We start from the raw sequence: 24,241 nt of genomic DNA, 5'->3' as shown, positions 1-24,241 counted from the left end.
AGCCCAAAGTAAGCTTAAGAAAGAAAATAATCAAGATCAAAGTGGAAATCAATGAAATAAAAACACAACAGAGAAAAAAATTAATGAAACTAAAAGCTGATTCTTTAACAAAATCAATAAAATTGATAAACCTCTAGTCAAATCAGTGAGGAAAAAAAGAAGACACAAACTACCAATGTCAGGAATAAGAGAGGAGATATGACCCTAGAGAATATAATGAACAAATTTATGCCAATAAACTTGTCAGTTAGGTGAAAAGGACAAAATGCTTGAAAGAAACAAACTATCAAAGCTCCTTCAGGAAGAAATAACCTGAATAATCTTGTATCTATTGGGTTGGCCAAAAAGTTCGTTCAGTTTTAAGTAAAATAAGACACTTTATTTTCATGAAGAACTTTATTGAATGTATTTGCTTACCGAACAAACTTTTTGGCCAAGGCAATAATAAAGAAATTCAATTGTAGTTAAAAATCTTCACACATAGAAAATCCCCAGGGACAGATGGTTTTCACTGGTGAATTCTACCAAATATTTGAAGAGGAAATAATACCAACTCTACAAAAAAATTTCCAAGATACTGAAGTGGAAAGAATACTTCTGAACTCATTCTATGAAACCAGTATTACTCTGATAACCAAAATCAGAAAAAGACATTACAAGAAAACTACAAATATCCCTCGTGAACATACATGTAACCACTCTATGCAAAAATTTAGCAAACTGAATCCAATAATTTATTAAAAGGACCATACATAACCAAATGGAGTTTATCCCAGGAATGCAGCACTGGTTTACACTGAAAGTCTATGTAATCACCGTAATAATAAATCAAGGAAAAGAAAAGCTGTATGATCATCTCTGTGCACAGGAAAAGCTTTACAAAATCCAATATCCACTTGAAAAATTCTCAGAAAACTGAAAATAAAAGGGAATTTCTTCAACCTGATTAAAGACATCTACAAAAAATCATTATAATTAATTGAAATACTGAATACTCCTTCCCTAAAAGTAGGAAGAAGATAGGGATATCTGCTCTCAACACATCTATTCAATACTGTACTGGAGGCTCTAGTCAGTGTAATCACCAAATAAGAGGGAGGGAGGGAGGCAGGCAGGCAGAAAGATGGAGTGAGCGAGCACCCACACTGGGAAAAGTCTGGGAAAAGAAGAAGTAAAACTGCCTTTATTCACAGACCCATTTGATCTTCTAAGTAGGAAATCCAAAAGAATCTACGAGCAAACCTTCTAAAATTACCAGGTTTAGTAATATTGCAGGATACAAAATCAATATACAAAAATCAACTATATTTCTATGTACTAGTTACAAACAACAGGACAATGAAGATAAAATACAGATTAATCAAGACAAAGACCCCATTTCAAATACTGAAATATAACAATGTGCTAGTTCTATAAATATACACTCAAACAACCTGCCACACATCCAACTTAGAGATGTTTGAATCAGTTGCTATGCAACCCTGAGGTCTTACTACCATGAAGAGTTTTGACTGACAAAGTCTTCATCTAGGTGAGACCAATAGCAAGCTTTTCAACTCTATCAAAATAATTTTAATTATGTGATTCATAATCCTGGTATCAAAACACCTGAATCTTCTCTTTATTCATTTACCACATCAAACATTTCAGTCCTTACTTTAATTACATGTGTTATTTTGTAAGAACACATGAAAGATTTAATTTTGTAACCAACCCTATATTTCATTCTTTTATTTAACAGTTGGCACTCAAAGAGACTTTAAACTTTATCCAGTTCCTCCTAAAAAAGCCCAGATAACCAGCATTTTAGGAAGAAGTCCAAGGCAGTGGCTCTCAAACTTCAGTGTGTTTCAGAATCACCTGTTGGTCTTGTTTCAAAACAGATAGCTGAGCAAAACTCTCAGAATTTTCTGAGTCAGTAGGTCTGGGATAGAAGCAGACAACTTACATTTCTAATAAGTTCCAGTGTGATAATAAATCTGTGGGAACCACCAGTCTAAAGCAGTGCTACTCAGACTGTAGTCTTCTAGAAGTACAGAAATTCAGAATAAGCATTTAGAAAGTTCTGAAGCAATTTGACAAGAGTAATTTTATGTCTGTTAAAACTAATGATAAAAAAAGGAATCCCTGTATTTTCCACATTTTTCTTTTATTTAACTTTTCTAGTAACTCATTTTTCTTATACTTGAGAAAAGTATTAGCAAGCAATGATTTAAATTAAAAAAAATAAAAAACTGGTCTTTCACCACAGAAAATTGAAAAACAAGGGCCTAAAGAACATGCTAGGCATCAACTCCTCTAATATTCTAAATACTGACTTTGTAAGTAAACTTGCAGGTACTTCATTAACTTTGCCTCCCAAAGAAATACATCAGCTTTAGCTAAAAATCAATAAACAGTCATATTACTAAGGTTTCTGGGGTTTTTTCCCTGTAAAACTGTATTTAAAGGCATTTAATCAACTAAACAGATAAGTGCCCATTTGCAATAAATTCCTTTTAGAATTTAATAACAGGGTAAAGATTTTTCTCTTCTGGAAAACAGCTGTGTTAAAATTTTAAATGAATAAGAACTGAATCACCCATTACTTCTCTTTCTCCTTTAACTTCTTGTGAGGATATAAAGAAGAAATGGGGATGGGGGGCTTTAATGGCCTGAGTAACTGATACCTTAAACAGAAATGAAAAAGTGAAAGTAATCTTATTGTGTAGAAATATTTTATCACAAGCACTATAATTCTAGAATGTCTAACAAATCAACTTTCGGAAACCAATTTAATTATAAGTTATATATCACTAACTTATTCCACTTGATAAAGTAAATGTTTACTCTCATTATCTAATTGTTGGGTTCCAAAACCTTGTTTGTTTGATTGATTGACTGATTTATTATGTTGCGTGGCATGTAGGATCTTAGTTCCTCAACCAGGTATTGAACCCATGCCCCCTGCAGTGGAAGCACAGAGTCTTAACCATCGGACCACCAGGGAAGTCCAGAAACCTTGTTTTAAATTGAGAATTTTCTAATGCTCATTAAGACTATGACCTTCAACATCAACTAATTTAAGGAAGGTGACACATATCAATGTGGCTTCATCTTAAATATTCACACAATAATGAGAATGAGTAGTAGTAGAAAAAATTTGAAACAGCAGGCAAAATAAATGATGGATATTTGGCTTTAAAAAGCCTTATTTAATATGCAGTTAATTTATCTATTGATTAACAATTTCTGATATTATTTTGCAGTCTTTGAATACTAACAGTAGATAGATAACCTGTACAGAAAATGTCAAGATATCTATATATGAAAATAACCAAAAATTAGAACAGTGGTTATGAAAAAGAAAAATAAGAACATTAGGAAAAAAATGCTAGCAAATAGACCCATTCACCAGAAAAATTACACAAAAAGAAAATGAGTATCTCTTACCCAAAAGAAATTGTACCAAACTACAAAGCTCTACGCTAGAAAAATGCTTGGGAAGCAATTCCTCCTGCAACTACAGAATCTGAAATGGGCAATAGACAAAAACATTTTACCATAAGTAAATCACCTGGAAGCAATCATCTGAAGCGGGCAGAACATTTCACATTTATCAATATTATCTGTCAAAACTTTTAAAAACCTTCTTTGGTCTCCCAGCCACATTTGAGAATTTCGTAGAATGTCAAAGCCCTCAAGTGGCTACAGCGGGGGTGGGGGGCGGACTGAGAACTACTGCTCTAAACCAGAGTCCTCAAGCTCTAATGTGCATTTGAACCACCTAAGGATCAACTTAACATGCACATTTTGATTCAACAGGCTGTAGGATGGAGTAATCTTAAGGAGCTCCCAGGTAACACTAAATCCACAGACAAACTTTGAGTAGCAAGGTTCTAAACTATGTAACATCTCATAAAAGGTACCTTTAAGGTATAACCACTCTGGAGAACAGTCTGATAGCTTTTTTTTTTTTTTTTTTTTAAAGTTAAACCTTTTAAATTTACCGACCATACAATCAAGCCATTTCACCCCCAGGTATTATTTATCCAAAACAAATGTAAGTAGAGGTTCACACACAAATGTTCACAGAGACCTGACTTGTCATAGCCAAAATTCAATCAACAGGTGAATGGATAACTGTGGTATGTCCATAAACTTTCCAATAAATGTCAGTATCAGATATACACAACAGTATACTACACTAAGAATAAGAGCCTCCTCCTTTGCAAAGTGGAAGGTGGAAGGTGACTCAGAGGGCCCTTCAGGATCTTTCTTAGTTCCAAGTAACCACTGAAAACATGTACTGCAGAGTAGGTAAGAAAGTAAGCAGTGATGAAGTGACAGAATACAACCTACAAAGAGAAATCTTACTCTGTACAATAAAATAGGAATTTTGCCAATTATAAATTTGTTCTTGCAAAATACAAAATCACAGTAGATACCTTTTGAAGTGTCTCACTCCTACTAATGTCACTCAACTACCATCCTCTCCCAAGGTGTGTGTTGCCATCCACCAAGTTGGTAAACGGCCCTACCTTACCCCAACCACAGTCAACTGGATCAGGCTAGATATCTGATCTGAACTAGGCCAATTGTATTTTATCTCCTGGAAAGTTAGAAATGAGAATGAATCCTACTCTCAGCCAGAGATGGTAGCTTAAACAGAGATAAAATTGGAAGCTATGGGGTGGCTACCTTTGGCCAGGAAGAGGCCAAATCTCTCTAAGCCCCTTTACAGAAAAGAAAATAATAAAACAAAAATACTTCGTAAAAGAATAACATCTCATTACCAAATATGGTTTACTCCAGGAATAGTAAGATGGCTCAATATTATAATTCATCAATAATTAATAGATCTAAAGGGAAAATCACATATTTTTTTCCTATGGGAAAATCTATAAAAAGCCATTTGAAAATATTCAATCCTCAAGATAGAAATAATGGAGATTTTATATTCATGTTTATGTATTACATATATAATTTATAATATTCTATTATAAATATGTATTTTGTTTTCTACATCTATAAGTCAATCCTGAATAATCTACATCTTATTTAATGGAGAAACACTAGAGACATTCACATTTGTTTTGTCAGAAACAAAACAAAGATGCCCATTATTCCCACAACTACTTAAAGGTAATTTCCAACAAAATTAAATAAGGGAAGGCAATTAGAGGGATCCCATTTGGAAAAGCAGAGGTAAACTATCTCTATAAGTAAGTGATATGGTATCTCTATCTCAACAACCCAAGAGAATCAATTCAAAAATAAGTACCACCAATTAAGTCACAGGATATAAAATTAACATATAGAATTCAACAGCTTTTTAAAATACAAGCAGTAACAAGTTACAAGATATAATGGAAAAGGAGATGACATTTATAACAGCAAAGAGATAAAATTCCTAAGAATATGCTTAACCTACAACGCACAAAACCAATACAAGAAAAATGCTCCTGAATGACCCAGTCAAGTAGACTTCAACAAATGAAGAGACAAACCATGTTCTTGAATAGGAAGTCAATGTTACAAAGATGTCAATTCTCTACAAGCTACTTTATAAATATATGGTGAATCCCCATAAAAATACCAACATTTTTTTCCTGGAGTTAGACAAAATAACTATATTAACACATATATGTGGAATATAGAAAAATGGTACACATCAAATTTCAAGGCAGAAATAGAGACACAGATGTAGAGGACAAACAGGTGGACACGAAGGGGGGAAAGCAGGAAGGGTTGCGGGGGGGGGGAGTGAATTGGGAGATTGGGATTGCTATATATGCATTACTAATAAGAAAAAAAAAACCAAATTGTACACTTTAAATATATGCAGTTTATTGTATGTGAATTGTATCTCAATAAAAGTTCTTTAAAAAAAAGTTATTGAGAATTAAAAAAAAAAAAGAAAGAAAAACTCTGCAAAAGGAGAGCAATAAGAATGGGAAAAGTAGGGACTTCTCTGGTGGTGCAGTGGTTAAGAATCTGCCTGCTAATGCAGGGGACATGGGTTCCATCCCTGGTCCAGGAAGATCCCACATGTCCAGGAGCAACTAAGCCCCTGTGCCACGACTACTGAGCCTGCACTCTAGAGCCTATGAGCCACAACTACTGAAGCCCACATGCCTAGCGTCAGTGCTCCACAACAAGAGAAGCCACAAAAACGAGAAGCTCACACATCACAAGGAAGAGTAGCCCCCATTCATCGCAACTAGAGAAAGTCTGCGTGCAGCACCAAAGATCCAAGACAGCCAAATAAATAAAATAAACAAATAAAATTACCCCCCTCCCAAAAAAAAGAAAGAAAAAGAATGGGAAAAGTAACTAGCCCTATATCAGATTATTTTTAAATGATAAAAATATAAAGATAAAATAATTAAATATTAATGGTTAGAACAGTAAACTCTGTGCACAATGAAACAAAATAGAAAGTTAAGAAATAAACCCAGGACTTCCTAGGTGGTGCAGTGATTAAGAATCTGCCTGCCAAAGCAAGAGACACAGGTTTGAGCCCTGCTAGGGAAGATTCCACATGCCACGGAGCAACTAAGCCCGTGCACCACAACTATTGAGCCTCTGCTCTAGAGCCTGTAAGCCACAACTATTGAACCCGTGTGCTGCAACCACTGAAGCCCATAAGCCTAGAGCCCGTGCTCTGCAACAAGAGAAGCCACTATAATGAGGAGCCCGCGCACCGCAATGAAAAGTAGCCCCTGCTCGCAGCAACTAGAGAAAGCCCATGTGCAGCAACGAAGACCCAATGCAGCCAATAAATAAATAAATTTACTTAAAAAAAAGAAAAAAAGAAATAAACCGAAATTCCTATGAAAGTTCAAATATGAGGAAAGGTACATCTCAAACCAAGGTGAGAACATGATTTCGTAAAAAATGGTGTCTGGACAATTAGATATCCATTTGGAGGAAAAAATTGGATCTACAGAATGAGCACCTTAACTGTTCCTGTATTAACGTCCTAACAGTAAAAAGAGAACGAGTTAGGCAACTCATAATTATGCCATTGTTCCTAAACACAATTCCACTGCAATACAGGCAAACAATACACTTCAGCGCTTAAAACAAACTCTTCCTTACTTATTCAATACGTTTATATTCTTCAATGACGTGTTTCCATGTAAAAACTCTAAGAATCAATGAATAAAATTCTGCACTTCACAACAGTATAAACTCAGTATAGGGCTTTTTAAATACCTCCTTAAATGTCTCAGAATATTTAGAACGTTGATAATCCTCATTTTATATGAATCACAATGAAAAAAAACCTGTATTATCTACTAAAAAATTCTTAACTTCCTCTAAGTCACTTAGTCCATTAATAAACCTGGTGACTGGAGAGGAGGAGACATACATATAAAACTGTGGTTAAAAAAAATTCTGTAAGTTCACAGACCCCATTAAGTCTATCTAGGTACCAGAGACATTATTAAGAAGCCTTGATATAAAATTAAGACAACTGAAATCTCTTTTAATTCACAAGGTACCAAAATTGTTTTTATTCTGTCACAAATCTGCTGAAAACACAGCTAGAAATCACATTTCCAGTGCACTAGCCTTATAACTAGCTTCATCTCTAATCTTCTGCCACTGCCGCTGTCACCCTGCAGCCACCACCACCCATCTGACAACATGGATCTTTTACAAATATAAACCTAATGATGTACCTCCAAAAGCCTAGCTCCCTATTATCAACATTAATGTTCTCTAAATGAAAGGTGTGTGTGTGTATACATGTAGAGACAGTTTTATATAATTTACTATTGTACTTATCATTGCATAAGTAGTAAATAACATATGATCCCTGATGCTGAATTACAGCAGTTTTTCAAACTATAGGTTGAACCATTCGTGAATCATGAAATATAGGAGCTCATTTAACAAAACAGAAATGAAAAGGGAAAAAAGATATATGTATAGCCAATCCTCATTACTTACAAATTCCATGTTCACAAATTCTCCTACTTGTTAAAATTTATCTGTGACCCCAAAATCAATACTTTGAGTAGTTTCACAGTCATTCACAGAACGTGCAGAGTGGCAAAGAATCTGAGTCGTCCCACTGGTCCACAGGTTCCCAGCTGAGGTCAAATGAGGCAATGCTCTAACTTCCTATTTCAGCTCTCATCTGTAAACAAGTGTCCTTTTAATGTTCTATTAGTGCCACAGTTTCCACATTTCTGTGGGGTTTTTTGGATGATATCACTGTTTACGGGGCCCCTCCCCCAAGTGTAGTGAGGTGCTATCTAATGTTTCTAAGCAGAGGGCTGTAATATGCCTTACAGAGAAAATATGTTAGGCAAGCTTCATTCAGGCCTGAGCTATAGTGCTGCTGGCTCTGAGTTCAATGTCAATGAATTAACAACACATAAAAGTATTTTTAACAGAAACATATATAATACAAGGTTATGCACTGATTGCTTGATGAAATATTGTGACCAGAGGCTCAAGGGAGCCAAACCCTGTGTTTCCTCTAAGAGCAACGGTTCAGTATTCGCTACTTCATTGTTCATGGCAACTTTATAGAACATACTCACGGGCAAAAAATGAAAACTGACTTACATTAGTATGTGTGTGTCACGCTGCACTTTATTTCAGGTACACACACACACACACACACACACACACACACTGAGTTACAGTCAAAAAAGTCTGAAAGCCAATGAATGAGAGCACACGAGAAGAAACCCTGAAAGAAGTGGTAAAATGGCAAGGCAAAGAGGCAGGGATCATGGCCACGTACGAATCCTTCTTGCCTATCTAGAATCATAATCACCCACAAATTGTGATTTAATTGGTAAACCTAAAGGAAAGCCTACACCTGGACTTTACAAAAGCATCCCAGATAATCTGATGTGTGGCAAGATGAGAACCACTATTCTCCCTCCTAAATTGGTGGTTCTCAAAGTGGGGTCACTGGGCAAGCAGCATTAGGATCACCTGGGAATTAATAATGCAAATTCCCCAGGCCCCATTCCACACCTACTGAATCCTACACTCTGAGAATGGAGCCCAACTGATCAGTGCCCCAGGTGATTCTGATGCATGCCCAAGTTTGAGAATCACTGACCTAAACCTTTTGTATTTTTTTTTCTTGAGATATTTTGAAAGTCCTGATGAATTCTGCTAAGATGGTTGAGCTATTTCAAATAAAGCTGAAGGGTAACTGCTACTTACCAAAGCACTTATAATGTAAAGACAACCTTCTTCCTAGCACAGCACTTTTTTACGGAAAGTGGCTGCTGTGCTTTAAACCAAAATAAGTAAATCTGTACACTGTGTAATAATCAAGCAACACTGTTTCTTTAGGCCATCCTCCATAACATAAAGTTTCTTTTCCCTAAAACTCTTTAAACAGGCACTATTTTTAACACGACTTTGCCTGTCCTAAGGGGTGAACTTATATGAGACCACAAAAATTCTTTCAACCCTCTAACAACTCTCCTGGGCATCACACACTTTCCAATATGAAAAGTAATGACATGAATCTTTAAAACTTGTGGCATTCTGGCATATGGAAATAATTTCAAAACTAATTTGTAAAACTTATTTAAATAGTATATTATACTCAATTAGCTATGACTTAAATTCATATATACTACTCCAATTCAAATCATGTCCCTTGTGACACAAATTTCCACGGTATCATTTTTACCTTCCACATAACACACTAAACCTCACATGGAGTTCTCTGTGTACTCTTTTCTGTGGGGCTACAAACTGAAGACAGGCAGCACATCTTATCCCTTTCTGTATTTCAAATCAAAGCAGACGTTGTTCATTCTGTCAGCAAATATTTAGTGAGCAACTACCATATGTCGTTCACCATACCAGATGATCGATACAAAGGTAACATAGACACAGTCCTTGTGTTCATGCAGCTATTTATTGAATGAATAATCACAGATAACTACAGTAAAAGTCTGACAGTGCAATCTGTATGAAAGATCCACCTTACTAAAGTGATACCTGAAATAAGACAGGTTTCTTCAAAAGGGTATCCTACTACTGCTCTTCTGACCCAGGATGCTATTTAAAACCATAAATAATTGTTAGAGAAAATACACACTGACAAGTCACTTAACAGTTAATCTGACTTTAATATATTTTTATATATAGGAAAATAAACAGAAGTCCTACTATGTACAATGCAAGGCTTACTAACAACCAAATTCCTACATGGAAATAACAAGTTAAGGTTTGATAACCAAACTCCAAACCCAAAAGAAAACTACAATATGCCAATTCTCAATTCCTCAAAGATTTTAAATAAACTTAAAAAAAATTTTTTTTTAATTATTAATTTTATTTATTTGCTGCGTTGAGTCTTCGTTGCTGCACAGGCTTTCTCTAGTTGCAGCAAGTGGGGGCTACTCTTCATTGCAGTGCGTGGTCTTCTCATTGAGGTGGCTTCTCCTGTTGCGGAGCACAGGCTCTATGTGCACAGGCTTCAGTAGTTGTGGCACATGGGCTCAATAGTTGTGACTTGTGGGCTTTAGAGTGCAGACTCAGTAGTTGTGGCGCACAGGCTTAATTTGCTCTGCAGCATGTGGGATCTTTCCAGCCCAGGGATCGAACCCATGTCCCTCGCATTGGCAGGCAAATTCTTAACCACTGCGCCACCTGGGAAGACCCCCTCAGAGATTTTAAAGAGAAGAAATTTAAAATCAAACTTACCTGACTTTATGACTCTAGATTAAGAAACTAACTCTAAGGTCAAATATTACTCACTTATAAAATGAATACAAGTGAAAAATTAGTCCACTTTATCAAGCAAAAAAGCATTTGTTTAGAAATTTTATAACGCATGTGTGTGTAGCACACAATGCTACTAATAGCTGCCTCTGTAGAGTGTCTGGGGACATAGAGAAGGACACTTACTTTTTAATGTATGTATATTATTTTGTATGCATATTATTTTCTATTAGGTCTTTACCTTTAAATCATGTGGGCCTATTATTTTTCAATTTTAAAAAGCTACAAAATGTCTTACACATGAAAAAAATATATTCTGTTTATAGTGGCATCACCTTTATAATGATGGGGATAAAATCTGTAGCCTAGGGCTTCCTAGGTGGCACAGTGGTTGAGAATCTGCCTGCCAATGCAGGGGACACGGGTTTGAGCCCTGCCCCAGGAAGATTAAAAAAAAAAAAAAATCTGTAGCCTACGTATTTGGGACAAGGATGACACAGGAATGGAACTGCCATTTAAGCCACAGAAACTCTTGAGGGATTCTGAACCTTGGGTCATAGATCCTCAAAACATCCACAGAAAGAATTGAGGGGTCCATGAACTTTGGTGAGAAAATAATCATTTCTCTAATTTCACTAACTTCTAACAAATTTAACATTTTCTTCAATTATTAACATAGGCAACAGACCACAGCAGTACTAGTAATACTTATGACCTAGCAATACAACAGAAATCATGAATCTTTTCATTGTCATGTTACAGTGGTTGCACTTGTTGAAATATGTATACTTATTACTTTGAATTTAAGATAATCAGACCCAACTTTAGATCCTATTATTAATGTTTAGTAAAGCACGTAAATTAAAAACTGTTTCAATACTTTGATAACTTATTTCAATGTAACCAGTTTGTTTCATTTTATGCATTTTAAACACTCTGAGGAGTTTCAACAGACTGCCAAAGGAGTCCAAGTCACACAAAAAAAACTAAGAAGCCTTGCCTTGGATAATGGTTCTCAAATCAACTGCAATAGTCCCCACTGGGAAAAAGTGAGGGAGGGAACATCTGGGGGTTATCCCAATTGGAGTGCTACCAGAAATTAGTGGGCAGGAGATCAATATAACAAACATCCTGGTATGCCTGTGACAGTCCATACAACCAGCTGCAAACTGAATGTCAAAAATGCCCCAGTTTAGAAACATCTCAAGGATCAAATAAATGGCAAGATTACCCTCTTTGGTACCCTGCTTCCAAAGTTTCCAAACTTAGGTGTTCATCCCAGAGTTCACTGGTATATTAGAATGTCTCTCTTCATTCACTTCTCTAATATACACCACCCAATGAACAAATTTTCATCACTAAAAAATCTATCTTCCTCCATGACTAACTAATCTGTCTAAAAGATCACTTCTACAAACAAATACAATATTTTACTATCAATTATTCAGGATACAATTATTACTCTGAGAATTAGCTGAAGGTTTAGTTCTCTTGGCTGCTAATTTTTTAAGTCTTTCATTTTTTAAGCAATTTGATTGTTAAATGCTCTGCCAGGAAACAAAGATGGAAGGTGCAAAATATACCTATCGATTTGCTAATGTTTGAAAGCTGTAAAAAATATATTTAATTGGCAGGAGAAAAAATGTGAAACTACACCACAGAGTAATGTATGGAGATACTCTGTATATTTTACTCTTCTATATTCCTTCACATTTATTATCCTGTATAACTGGAAATTATTATTAATAATTAAAAAATAGCAGTCACCTGTATAAGGCACTGACTTAAGTCTTTACAAAAAAGTCAACCTTTAAAATTACCTCTTGAGATACTTATTAAACATATGAAGAAATGTGACTTAAAGAGATAATTTATCTTGCCCAGAGGGAAAGTGACAGAAGTCAAAATTGAAACCTATGTCACAATTTCAAAGTTTCGACAACTTCATCAAATTAGCTGTACAATTTAGGGCTGCTTGTTGACTTCCGAACCAACAATTCATACCCTTCTGCCAACAACAACAAAAAAGGAGGTAAGAAAGCTAGAAGCAAAGATATGTATGTGGGTTAGCTAGCAGACAGACTGACTCTTTCACTCTGCGTTCCTCTGACTTGCACAGTAAAACTGACAAGGAAAAAGAAACCTAACAGCAGATATAAGGAAATGGTGTTAGGGAGAATCTGGAAGTGACTGCCCTCTTCCTCCAGTATTAATCCCACAAAGAACAGTACTGCATAATGAAGTAGGCAAATCTGAAGTTCTGTTCCATTTAAGTATAGACAAGGCAAAAAATAAACAAGGATCAGTTTTAAGATAAAAATCAAATTATTTAATGGACCTTCTGCTATCTACATGGGTCTGCTTCATGGCTCATTCGTACCTATTATCCTTTCCTCCTCATGCTGTCTCCTATGCTTCCATTACTGTTTCTCTACTTCAGCTCTACTTAAAATGAAATAAGGTGCCCAGCTGTATTTTTAGTAACACAAACTCAATCCCAGTGGCCAGGATCATGATCAATGTCTGTATTACAAACTTTCTATCACTAAGTGCCTGGCTAGGTATCTAGCCTGTGCTGAATAAAACAAAGACAAGATAACATCCTTAAGGCATCTGGTCTACTTGAGAAAATGAATATCTATTCTCTCACATGTACTCACTCTGTCATACATATATCCATATCCATACACACACACCTCTCAAGTGAAAAACTAAGATGTTAGAAAATTAAAATAATTTGTGCGCAAAGTGGGGAAAGGGGGGGGGTGTTGGGGGTAATGAATTGGGAGATTGGGATTGCGATATATACATTACTAATAAGAAAAAAATATCAAATTCTACACTTTAAATATATGCAGTTTATTGTATGTCAATTATATCTCAATAAAAGTTCTTAAAGAAAAAAAGAAAATTAAAATAAACTCATGTTATGAGCTGTAAGTATACCAAAATTCAGAACATTTATACCAATGAGTAAGAATAGTAAAGATAGTGAAAGAAAATTTCATGAAAGCAAGGGAACACATCATATCCAAAACATACAGAGTGGATTGCTCTCTTGATCTCTAGGAAAAAATAGTACAGGATAGTGGATAAATGTAATTGATCTCATAAAAAAAAAGAACTCTAAACCAAATCGACAGCATTCCAATAGCGTTAGAGTTAAATTTTACCTATTAATATCTTCCTAATATTCAGTCTCTCATTTGTTAGTTCCCTTCATGATTTACATTCTGCACAATATGCCCAGTAGGTAGACATGTGAATTCACAGATGCAAGTAATTTTTAGAGCCAAAGGTACTTTAAAGATCACTCAGTCCAATTCTACTTCACAAACGAGGAAACTAAGGGCCAGGAAGGTTAAATAATTTATTTGAAGTCACACAAAATTTCATCCCTTACTACTACAAAAATTAGTTAAGTGTGAAAGATTTGCTTTCTTTAAAAGGATTTTGGAGACTTCTTTTATAGTCCTTAATTCAAATTTCGTTAAAAAAATGTAATACAAAATATTTTAATCTCATTAAAACATCTTACAAATTTGAAGTTTGCAAAAATTTGTGTACAACTAAGTATACACATTCACCTTGGGTCAAACCATGGATTAAAACAATCTAACTTGATAACTTCTAATCATGATGCTATATACCAACCAGCAGTAGATCTCTCAGGACAGCTCCCTAGTTAAGCCCCATTCTTAGGAGGGTGGCCCTTAACAGCACTTGTATGCTAACTTCCCCTGTTCCTTGACTTAGAGGTTGATAGCTACCTGATGCAAGCCAAATCAATAACGTCTTCTATCTCAGGAATCTGGAGGGTTCTGTTTTTGATTCTTTCTTTGTTTTGCATGATACAGTGTGAAACTTTAATACAACATGGCTAAACACAATATTCAAGCACATGAAAGTCATCTTCTGACAGATGAACTGGCCATTATTTCAATAGTCTCCTTAGTGTAAATTCATAAAATTCTTGCCTTCAGAAGTGTCTGACACTGATCTTGACACTTGTTAAAAACTCTGATATAAAATAACCACATCTCAACAGAGAGATTTAGAAGATTATCCTAATACCCATCTTCAGAATGTGTTGTCAGAGAACTGATCACTGTCTTCATCCCTTACTTTTTGGTATTTCCCCCAAAGTCTACCCTCTGGATTACAGCTCTACAAGGAATCTGGAGTTTAAAGCTAAAAGAAATATAAAAGTGATGATAATAACAGCTAATATTTATTGAATGCTTGCTGCATGTCATGAACTATTCCAAGCACACTACGATTTATCTTCCCAACAAGCCCCATGAATTTTACAGATGAAATTAACCCGCCTGAGGACTCAAACCCAGAATACATGCACTTAACCATTACCCTACACTACTTCTCAAAAGTTTGGGAATTACTAGAACTGAGTGGTATTAATGTCACCTGCTGCTGAAGGGTCCACAGCTGCCTTGGTTCCTGGCTGGCCAAGCCCTGATTGTTCAACCCTTCCTTGGTGTCTGAGAGACACCCCCAGGACCCTTAAAGAAATCAAATTTGGTTCCTGTTACTTGAAATCAACCTAATGGTCCCACCTGTCAAACATTTTTAGGCCTCATTTTTAAAGAACTGATACAAAAGAAATCTAAACTTAACACCACAGATAAACCACTCCTTTAAATTTTTTTTAAAAGGAATGTATTTACAAAAGGCATTCTCCACAAAGTTTCTTTCATAACATCATTCCCTGAGAAAAAATGACTCCTCCAAACCCATGGGCTAATAAATGATAGAACAGAAGAGATGTAATGAACTTCAGATATCATCTAGTTCTCAACCCACTCATTTTACAGATGAAGTAATGGTGGAGATCAGAGCCCTGGAGTCAATCACCCACAGAGCATGAGTTCAAATACTGGCTCGCCCACGTTCTAGTATAGGTAGGGGTAACCTTGGGCAAGCTGCTTAATTTCTAAAGCTTCAGTTTCTTCTTCCGAAAAAGAGATAATAGCACCTACACATCCTACCATTATAACGAGCTCTAAACCATCTACTGAGTTTAATAAAGTACTTGGCACGTGCTCAACATACTCATTAACATACACTCACTAAACAGTTAGCTGTGTATCAAAGACGACACAAACAGATGGAGGGACATACCCTGTTCCTGGATTGGAAGAATCAACATTGTGAAAATGACTGTACTACCCAAAGCAATTTACAGATTCAATGCAATCCCCATCAAATTACCAAGGGCATTTTTCACAGAACTAGAGCAAGAAATCTTACAATTTGTATGGAAACGCAAAAGACCCCGAATAGCCAAAGCAATCTTGAGAAGGAAAAATGGAGTTGGTGGAATCAGGCTTCCTGACTTCAAACTATACTACAAGGCCATAGTGATCAAGACAGTATGGTACTGGCACAAAAAGAGAAAGGAAGATCAATGGAATAGAATAGAGAACTCAGAAGTAAGCCCAAACACATACGGGCACCTTATCTTTGACAAAGGAGGCACGAGTATACAATGGAAAAAAGACAGCCTCTTCAATAAGTGGTGCTGGGAACATTGCACAGCAACATGTAAAAGAATGAAATTAGAACACTTCCTAACACCATACACAAAAATAAACTCCAAATGGATTCAAGACCTACATGGAAGGCCAGACACTATCAAACTCCTAGAGGAAAACCTAGGCAGAACACTCTATGACATCCATCAAAGCAAGATCCTTTTGGACCCACCTCCTAGAATCATGGAAATAAAATCAATAAACGAATGGGACCTCATGAAACTTAAAAGCTTTTGCACAGCGAAAGAAACCATAAACAAGACTAAAAGGCAACCCTCAGAATGGGAAAAAATAATTGCCTATGAAACAACGGACAAAGGATTAACCTCCAAAATATACAAGCAGCTCATGAAGCTTCATACCAAAAAAGCAAATAACCCAACCCACAAATGGGCAGAAGACCTAAATAGACATTTCTCCAAAGAAGACATACAGATGGCCAACAGACAGATGAAAAGATGCTCAACATCACTCATCATCAGAGAAATGCAAGTCAAAGCCACAATGAGGTATCACCTCACACCGATCAGAAGGGCCATCATCACAAAATCTGGAAACCACAAATGTTGGAGAGGGTGTGGAGAAAAGGGAACTCTCCTGCACTGTTGGTGGGACTGTAAGTTGGTACAGCCACTATGGAAAACAATTTGGAGGTTCCTTAAAAAACTACAAATAGAACTACCATATGATCCAGTCATCCCACTCCTGGGCATATACCCAAAGAAAACCATAATCCCAAAAGAAACATGTACCATAATGTTTATTGCAGCACTATTTACAATAGCCAGGACATGGACGCAACCTAAATGCCCATCAACAAATGAATGGATACAGAAGATGTGGCATATATATACAATGGAATATTACTCAGCTATAAAAAGGGATGAGATGGAGCTATATGTAATGAGGTGGATAGAACTACAGTCTGTCATACAGAGTGAAGTAAGTCAGAAAGAGAAAGACAAATATTGTATGCTAACTCACATATACGGAATCTAAAAATGGTACTGATGAACTCAGTGACAAGAACAAGGACACAGATACAGAGAATGGACTGGAGAACTCGAGGTATGGGAGGGGGTGGGGGGTGAAGGGGAAGCTGAGATGAGGGGAGAGAGTAGCACAGACATATGTATACTACCAACTGTAGGATAGATAGTCAGTGGGAAGTTGTTGTATAACAAAGGGAGTCCAACTCGAGGACGGAAGATGCCTTGGAGGACTGGGGCGGGGAGGGTGGGGGGGACTCGAGGCGGGGGGGGAATCAAGGAAGGGAGGGAATACGGGGATATGTGTATAAAAACAGATGATTGAACTTGGTGTACCCCCCAAAAAATAACAAATAAATAAATAAAATTTAAAAAAACAAAAAACAAAAAACAGTTAGCTGTGATGGCAGTGATGATCGAGGTGAGGCTCAGAGAAGGTAGGCAAAGTTGCCCAGATCATACGGCCCCTTAAGGACAGAACCAAACCAAGAAACAGGTTTCATACTCACACCTCAATACTTCACTCTACACCTTCCTACAAACTCCTGGATCTAACATTCAAAATTTATCTAAAATCTGGGGTAATTCTACCCTTTCAAAAATCTAATTTCCACTTCAACTTTTATTCATTCATTCACCAAATATTTACATAGTGCTGTCTATGTTCTAAACAGTTTCTAGCGCTGAAGATATAGCAGGGAACAAAGGAAGGCGAAGAAAAGGAGTGAAAGCCATTTGTATGTCCAAATAAAGGAGAAAAAGCTAAGAGAATAATGTGCTCAGAAATAAGAGTGCTACCCTCCTGAAGTTTCTATCAGCAGGGGAAAAAATATAAACAAGGATAGATAAAAACATAACATGGAAGAACCTTCCTTTAGTCTACTTAACATCCATAGAAACTGCTTTAAATATTCCTGTACTCAAGTATTTGCTTCAACATATACTATACAACCAAACCTGAAAGCCCAAATTGCTAAATTTCTCTCCAAGTCTTTACACAGTCCAGCAACAGTTTACTCTTATTCCTATTAACCATATTGACATTTAACTTTCTCTAATGCTCCTTTAAATGTCTGTCAGGTTGACTTAACCTGGTAGTTTTCGCTAACTTTCAAGATATGTTTTTGACCCCAATGACTCATTTAAGTTCCCTGAAGTCAAGATCTGTATCATATGCTTCTCTTAATCCTAACACTTCAGCACACAGCTTTACATATACTTTTGACATTCAGGCCCCTTTAGTTTTCCAATATCATATTTGGATAAAACCTAGCACTTATATTATACTTGCCCAGTATCTGCTTTTTCTGAAAGAATAAATGTGTAATATTTTTACAAAGTCAATCTACAAAATTATATTTTATATCCTAGAACCCCTCTATTATGAAACATGAAATATATCAGTACCAAAAGTAACTCTGAAGTGCTAGAAAGACTGAATACACTCTGACCCTATCGTTCAAAATATCATTTAAAATATTAAGATAATGACAAAAATTAGGCAATTAACATGAGGGGAGAAATGGCAATTCAAATCAGTTACGATCTTTTTCTTTTAAAACAAGCGGAATCACATGATTCATGTAAATTTTGGCTCACTTCAATGTGAGGAAGTGTCTTACACAAAGCTACATACACCGATGAGAGGGATAAGTAACACAAAATAAAGACCAATACAGCAGCCATACTATGTGTAAAAAATCCTGTATTTAAAGAGGCCTCTGACTCAACAGGAAATAAAAAGATTTAGTGTTTAAATATACCTAGCTCCAAAGTAAGAAACCAAAAATAATATGTGGAATAATAATTTACCAAATTCTGCTAATGAGTTATACACATATACATATACAGAGCTAGTGTTTCACAAAAATATAGCTCTTGGTATAGAAGTAGAAGCTCACCCAACACTCGACAAACATTTATCAAGCATATATTATGTGCTAAGCCAGAGTTCCAGGCAACTGGAGTATATTAATGAACAAAACATGCAAAGATCCTTGCCCTTACAGAGGTTACATTCTATTAGGAGAAACTCTAAACAATAACATAGGATAGTTTGCCACAAATTGCTTATATGCTTAAGATACCATAAACACTCAAACGTAATGGGACCAATACAGGGAGAAGCAAAGTTAACATACTTCTAAGGAAAAAAAAAAAAAAGACAAAAAATCTGAAAGGCCTACAACAAAAGTCAGACGCAGTTAACTGATGAAAAACTACACTGCTTAATAATTTAATATTCCAATAAAATCAATATCACTTTTTAAAGTTCCCATAATTATAAAAAGTAAAAATTATTCACAGAAACTATAATGAACTTAACAGTTCAGAAGATAATCAGGGTTCTGTAAGAAGTCAATATGAAGCACCGTGGTTATGAGAATGGACTTCTGTGACATTAAAGGACAAGAGTGTGAATTCTAGCTCTGCCAGTTACCAGCAGTGAGAACTTTAGGGCTGTTACAGGATTAAATGAGAACCCCAAACTAGAAATAACTCAAATATCCAACAACAGACAGATGGATGAATATATTACAGTATATCAATTCACTGAAATACTATTCAGCATTCAGTATATGGACTAACATACCCAACAGGAATGAATCTTTAATGCAGCACACTGAGCAAAAGAAGCCAGACACAAAGAAGTATGTATGATTGCATTTATATGAAATTGTAAAGAAGGCAAAACTAATCCATAGTGAAAAAAAGCTTAGAACTATTGGAGGGACAGACTTACAAAGGAGCAAAAGGGAACCTTTAGGGTACTTGATATGTTCCTATATCTTGATTGTGATTATGTTTCCATGGGTGAACACATCTGTCAAAACTCATTAAACCCTACACTTTAAATGGGTATGTTTTATTTTATACAGATTACCCCTCAAGAAGTTGATTTTAAAGAGGATTAAATGAAATATGTGCAAAGTACTTAGCACAGTACCTGTGGCTCAAGAAGTATTCAAAAAATAGTAGACATTGTTAAAATCATCAACTATCACTATACAACACTCCTGGGGAGGTAGCAGAACACCAATCACCTGCTCTTTCTGGTTGTTTAGGTTCTAGGTAAATCTAAATTACAGTATCTGACCTAGACCAAGTGCCATGCGGAGCACCACAGAAACTGAGTTATAAGAAGATGCCAATTGGCAGACCTTAGGCAAAGACAAGGAGAATAAGGAAAGGGAAGAAAAGAAATATGCCTGCATGTCCAAAAGAGAAGAGTTAAGAGAATGATACGGCCAGCAATGGCAGAGTGCTCCAGTGCCAAAGAACACCTAGACCACCTCACCTAGGTATTATCAAAATGTAACTCAAAACTCAGTTAATGACTACATAAACAAAGTCTAATGATAGTCCAATAGCTACACAGAGACAATCCTTAATTTTATTGGGGGGGGGGATGACGGGGACGGGCAGATCCAAGAAGCCCCTAAAGTGAAGTCAAAAGATTCTGCCAACCAAGCAGGAAGAAGTCATATTGTGGACAATTTAGAAATGCCAAGCAACAATCAGAAATCCATAAGCCATGGTTTTTGTTGCTTTTTTAAACAAGTTATGTGATTTAAAAAAATATATAAAGGGAACTAATTAGAATATTTTCATAATGGAAGTTAAATTGAAACAACTCAAGTGAAACATTCATGAAATTTATATTTTACTGCTACTTAGAACGGTATATCAAAGCACTATATATAGTGAAAAAATAATTATGCTTAATAACACCAGTCCTATAAATAAGACCAGAAGAACTGAATTGGCTGTTACTTATGAAAGCACAAGTCTTCTGACCTATATGTTAATTTGAAAAAGAAAACGAATGGGACCAGGTTGGCCAGTGGTTAAGGAAACGTACCACTAAAAAACAAAAAGAAAAAACACCCCAACTGGATATTCTGGGAAGCAAAAGACTCTAGACTATAAATCGTAACTGTCTGAGTTTGTTTTGTTTTGATTTTAAGAACCTTCGCTTATAACATTAAAGAGGCAGAAAGGACAGGTCAAAGAGTCAGAAGTCCCGAGTTTCAACTCTAGTTCCGTCAGAATTTGGATTTCTTCTTCCCTAAAAGTGGGCAGTTGAAGCAGGCTACTGAAAATAATAAAACTTAGTACCCATGCTCTAGATTGAAAATCACAAGTTCTACTGAAAAGGTTAGTAGTACAAAATTGTAAGAGGGTTAAGCATTTATTTTTAATGCATCATTAAAACAGGACCTAAATTGCAAGTTTTCTTACTAAATTAAGATAAAATACCAAGACTAAGGACCTAAAGCAATAAATAAGTACACTGGTGATCACTGTTTGCAAAAAAAGTAATATATCTTCCAGGGGCTAACTATTCATTCTAGAACAAGTTTCTTGATTCAAGTTCTTTCCAAACCAAAATAATAAGGTCCAAGTAATTACATTCAATACTGATACTGTAAGATTCCTTAACCGCCTTTCTTTTTGGGAAATAACACTAACAGAAATGCAACTGTGGAATCCCAAGTTGTGGTTTTTAAAGTTCAATTATTCTCGTACATACTATACCTTCCTTATTCTAATTATCTTTACCATGGAAAATTGAGCTAAGCTAGAAATAAATTTTATTTAAAAACAAAAAGAATTTTTGCATATGACTTAACTCTAAACCTTTAGCATGAGTGTTGAGCTTTCACCTTGCTTATTTTTTTAAAAGTAGAATTTTCATCTGATATTGAGGACATACCTTTTACGGAAAGTGCAAGGCTTTCAAATAATCAAACACCGAGAAATATGATTAAATCACAGTAGAATGTAGTAATAACAGGGTAATATAATGATGTCACAACTTGAGCACCCAATCAAAAGCATAGACGCATTTCCTGCAATATTAACAGTCAAAAGAAAAAACCAATCACAGAAACCTCGGGACTTCTTTTGACAGTCACAGAAGCAAGAGAACCAATCCACGCACACCCGAGGTTGACAATAAGGCGGGACCACGGGTTCATTGAAGAAATTCTTGAGGATGCAGTTACTATGAACTTCGCACGCAAGTAACACCACTCCAGAGTCATGAACACTGTCAAGTCAGGTGAAATTCAACCGTATTCAAAATTTAGCCCATCGTGGGGAAAAGGCATGTTTGCCCTAAACTGCTGTTATTATCAAAGATGCAGCTGTCAATGTGGAAACAACAGATACTCAACTTCTAAAAGACACCCCCCACCCCACCGCCGATGACAATTCTCTGGGACGCAGCTCGAGGACAGCGCAGCGCCGGCTGCTCGTAGCTGAACATCCCCGGTCTCTTCCTAACGCTGCGCACTGAGCGGGCGCCGTCCCGGCTTAGGCAGGCAGAACCGACTCGCTCCCGGCCGCGGAGCTAGCCGGTCAGAGCTAACGCTACAGCCTGCTGCTAGTCGCGGCCCCCGCCCTCCCCCGCCGCAGCGCTGCACCACCTCCATCCCGCTGCACCGACGCGAGCCGGGGAGCGAGGATTACCTTGCTAGGAGGAAGATGATGTTTGTTTTGAAAGCGCTTTACTTTCCACGAGTCATGTCAAAAAGAACACAATGCAAAACTAAATCTAAAAGGGGGGGAAATCTTTCCTTGTCAAACGATCCCTCGCCGATTAATTAATCCCGCGCCGGGGTAAAACGAAAAAAAAAAAAAGGTAAACAGAGGCCGTACGCCAAGTGCGGCCAGAACATCCCCTGCGCCATTCCCGGCCGCCGCTTACGGCAAGGCCCCCTTACGGCAGCGTAAGCGGCGCTGCGAGCTAATCACAACACTGGGACGCAACAACATGGCGGCCGCGGGCGGGCGCTGCGCCGACCGAGAGGGTTTACGCTACTCCGCCGGCGTAGGGTCCCATGCGTTGGAGCGGCAGCGGCGCCCTCCAGCGAGCGTAAAGCGCTCTGTGAATGGCGAGGCCCGACTGACAAAGGGGAGGGGGGAGGAGGGAAGGGGGGGTAATAAACACTCGAGTCCCTACCGATTCCTCCTCCTTCTCCATCCCGGTGGGCATCTGGGGCACGGCCCGGTTGATGGAGACGCAGTCGTTGAGATCAGGCATGTCCTTGCCGCGGTAGATAGGCAGCGGTTTGGCGGCGTCCAGCGCCCGCGCTCGGAAGGAGAGTTTACTCATTGTCTCCCCGCCTTACAGGAACAGCCCGGGCGGCGGCGGCGGGGCGGGCGGGGAGGGGGGGAGGACTCCCGCCGCCTCCTCCACCTCCTTCCTTAGTGCAGCGCGGCCGGCCCGCTCCTCCTCCTCCTCCTCACTGCCCCCGGCCACAGCATGGGCGCCCACCCCGCCCGAAAACAGCCCCCCGCCGCCCGCGGCCGCTTCCACACACTAGATCCGCCGCTCGCCCGCCCGATCCGCTCCCTGCGCCATGGCCAACATGGCGGACATTACCACAGCGGCGGCGAGCGATCCCGGCAGCCCGCGCGAGAGCGCGCCCCCGCCGCGGGGACGCGCCTCGCCCTCTCCCTCCCTCCCTCCCTCCTTCCTCTCCCTTCCCCTCCCTCGCCTGCCCACCCACTCTCTCCGCGGCGCGGCCGGCCCGCGGGAGCGTGCTCAGCCTCGGGCCCCTCGGGGGAGAGGGGGCGGCGGCGGCCCTCCGCTCGGCGGCCGGCGCTCTCGCCGTGTGGCAGGTGCCAGGTGCGCGAGTCAGCCCGCGCCCCCGAGCGTGCGCCTCTGCCTCCGCGGCCGCGACACCCGGCTCGCGGGGTGCCCGGGAGGACGGCGCCGGGCAAAACACAGTCGCGCTGAGCAGCGCGAACATGCAGAAGTCTGTGAGCAGGGAAGATGTCAGCCGGAGCCGCAACTGCCCCACCAAGCCTGTACTTATAAAGCGCTTATCCCCAAGGCGCCCCGAGCGCCGACTAATTCGCATCCGCCAATTCGCACATCCCTGGGAGGTGCGCAAGGTCCATTCCTTCTACCTAGTCCAAGGGGCGCGGACCTGTCGGGTCTCGCTCGCCGGGAAAACGCTTACGCAGTCCCAGCCCTCTTCCCCGCATCCT

At 38.2% G+C, this 24,241-nt stretch overlaps 1 protein-coding gene across 2 annotated transcripts in view; it reads right to left on the bottom strand.

The window, feature by feature from the left end:
• The window catches only part of EPC2 (enhancer of polycomb homolog 2), a 110,534-nt gene extending 86,900 nt beyond the window's left edge, over nt 1–23,634 (bottom strand). The window contains exon 1 of one of the 2 annotated variants that reach the window (XM_057746275.1): nt 23,208–23,634. In XM_057746275.1, coding sequence (XP_057602258.1) covers nt 23,208–23,360 — 153 coding nt within the window. In that variant the 5' untranslated portion in view covers nt 23,361–23,634. The remainder of the gene's footprint in view (nt 1–23,207) is intronic. The other variant, XM_057746276.1, reaches the window with a different exon arrangement.
• Nucleotides 23,635–24,241: the final 607 nt, after the last annotated feature.

Source organism: Hippopotamus amphibius, chromosome 8, assembly GCF_030028045.1.
Source record: "Hippopotamus amphibius kiboko isolate mHipAmp2 chromosome 8, mHipAmp2.hap2, whole genome shotgun sequence".
Lineage (NCBI taxonomy): Eukaryota > Metazoa > Chordata > Mammalia > Artiodactyla > Hippopotamidae > Hippopotamus > Hippopotamus amphibius.
The sequence above is the reverse complement of the archived record's forward strand: the minus strand, read 5'-3'. Positions and strand labels throughout refer to the sequence as shown.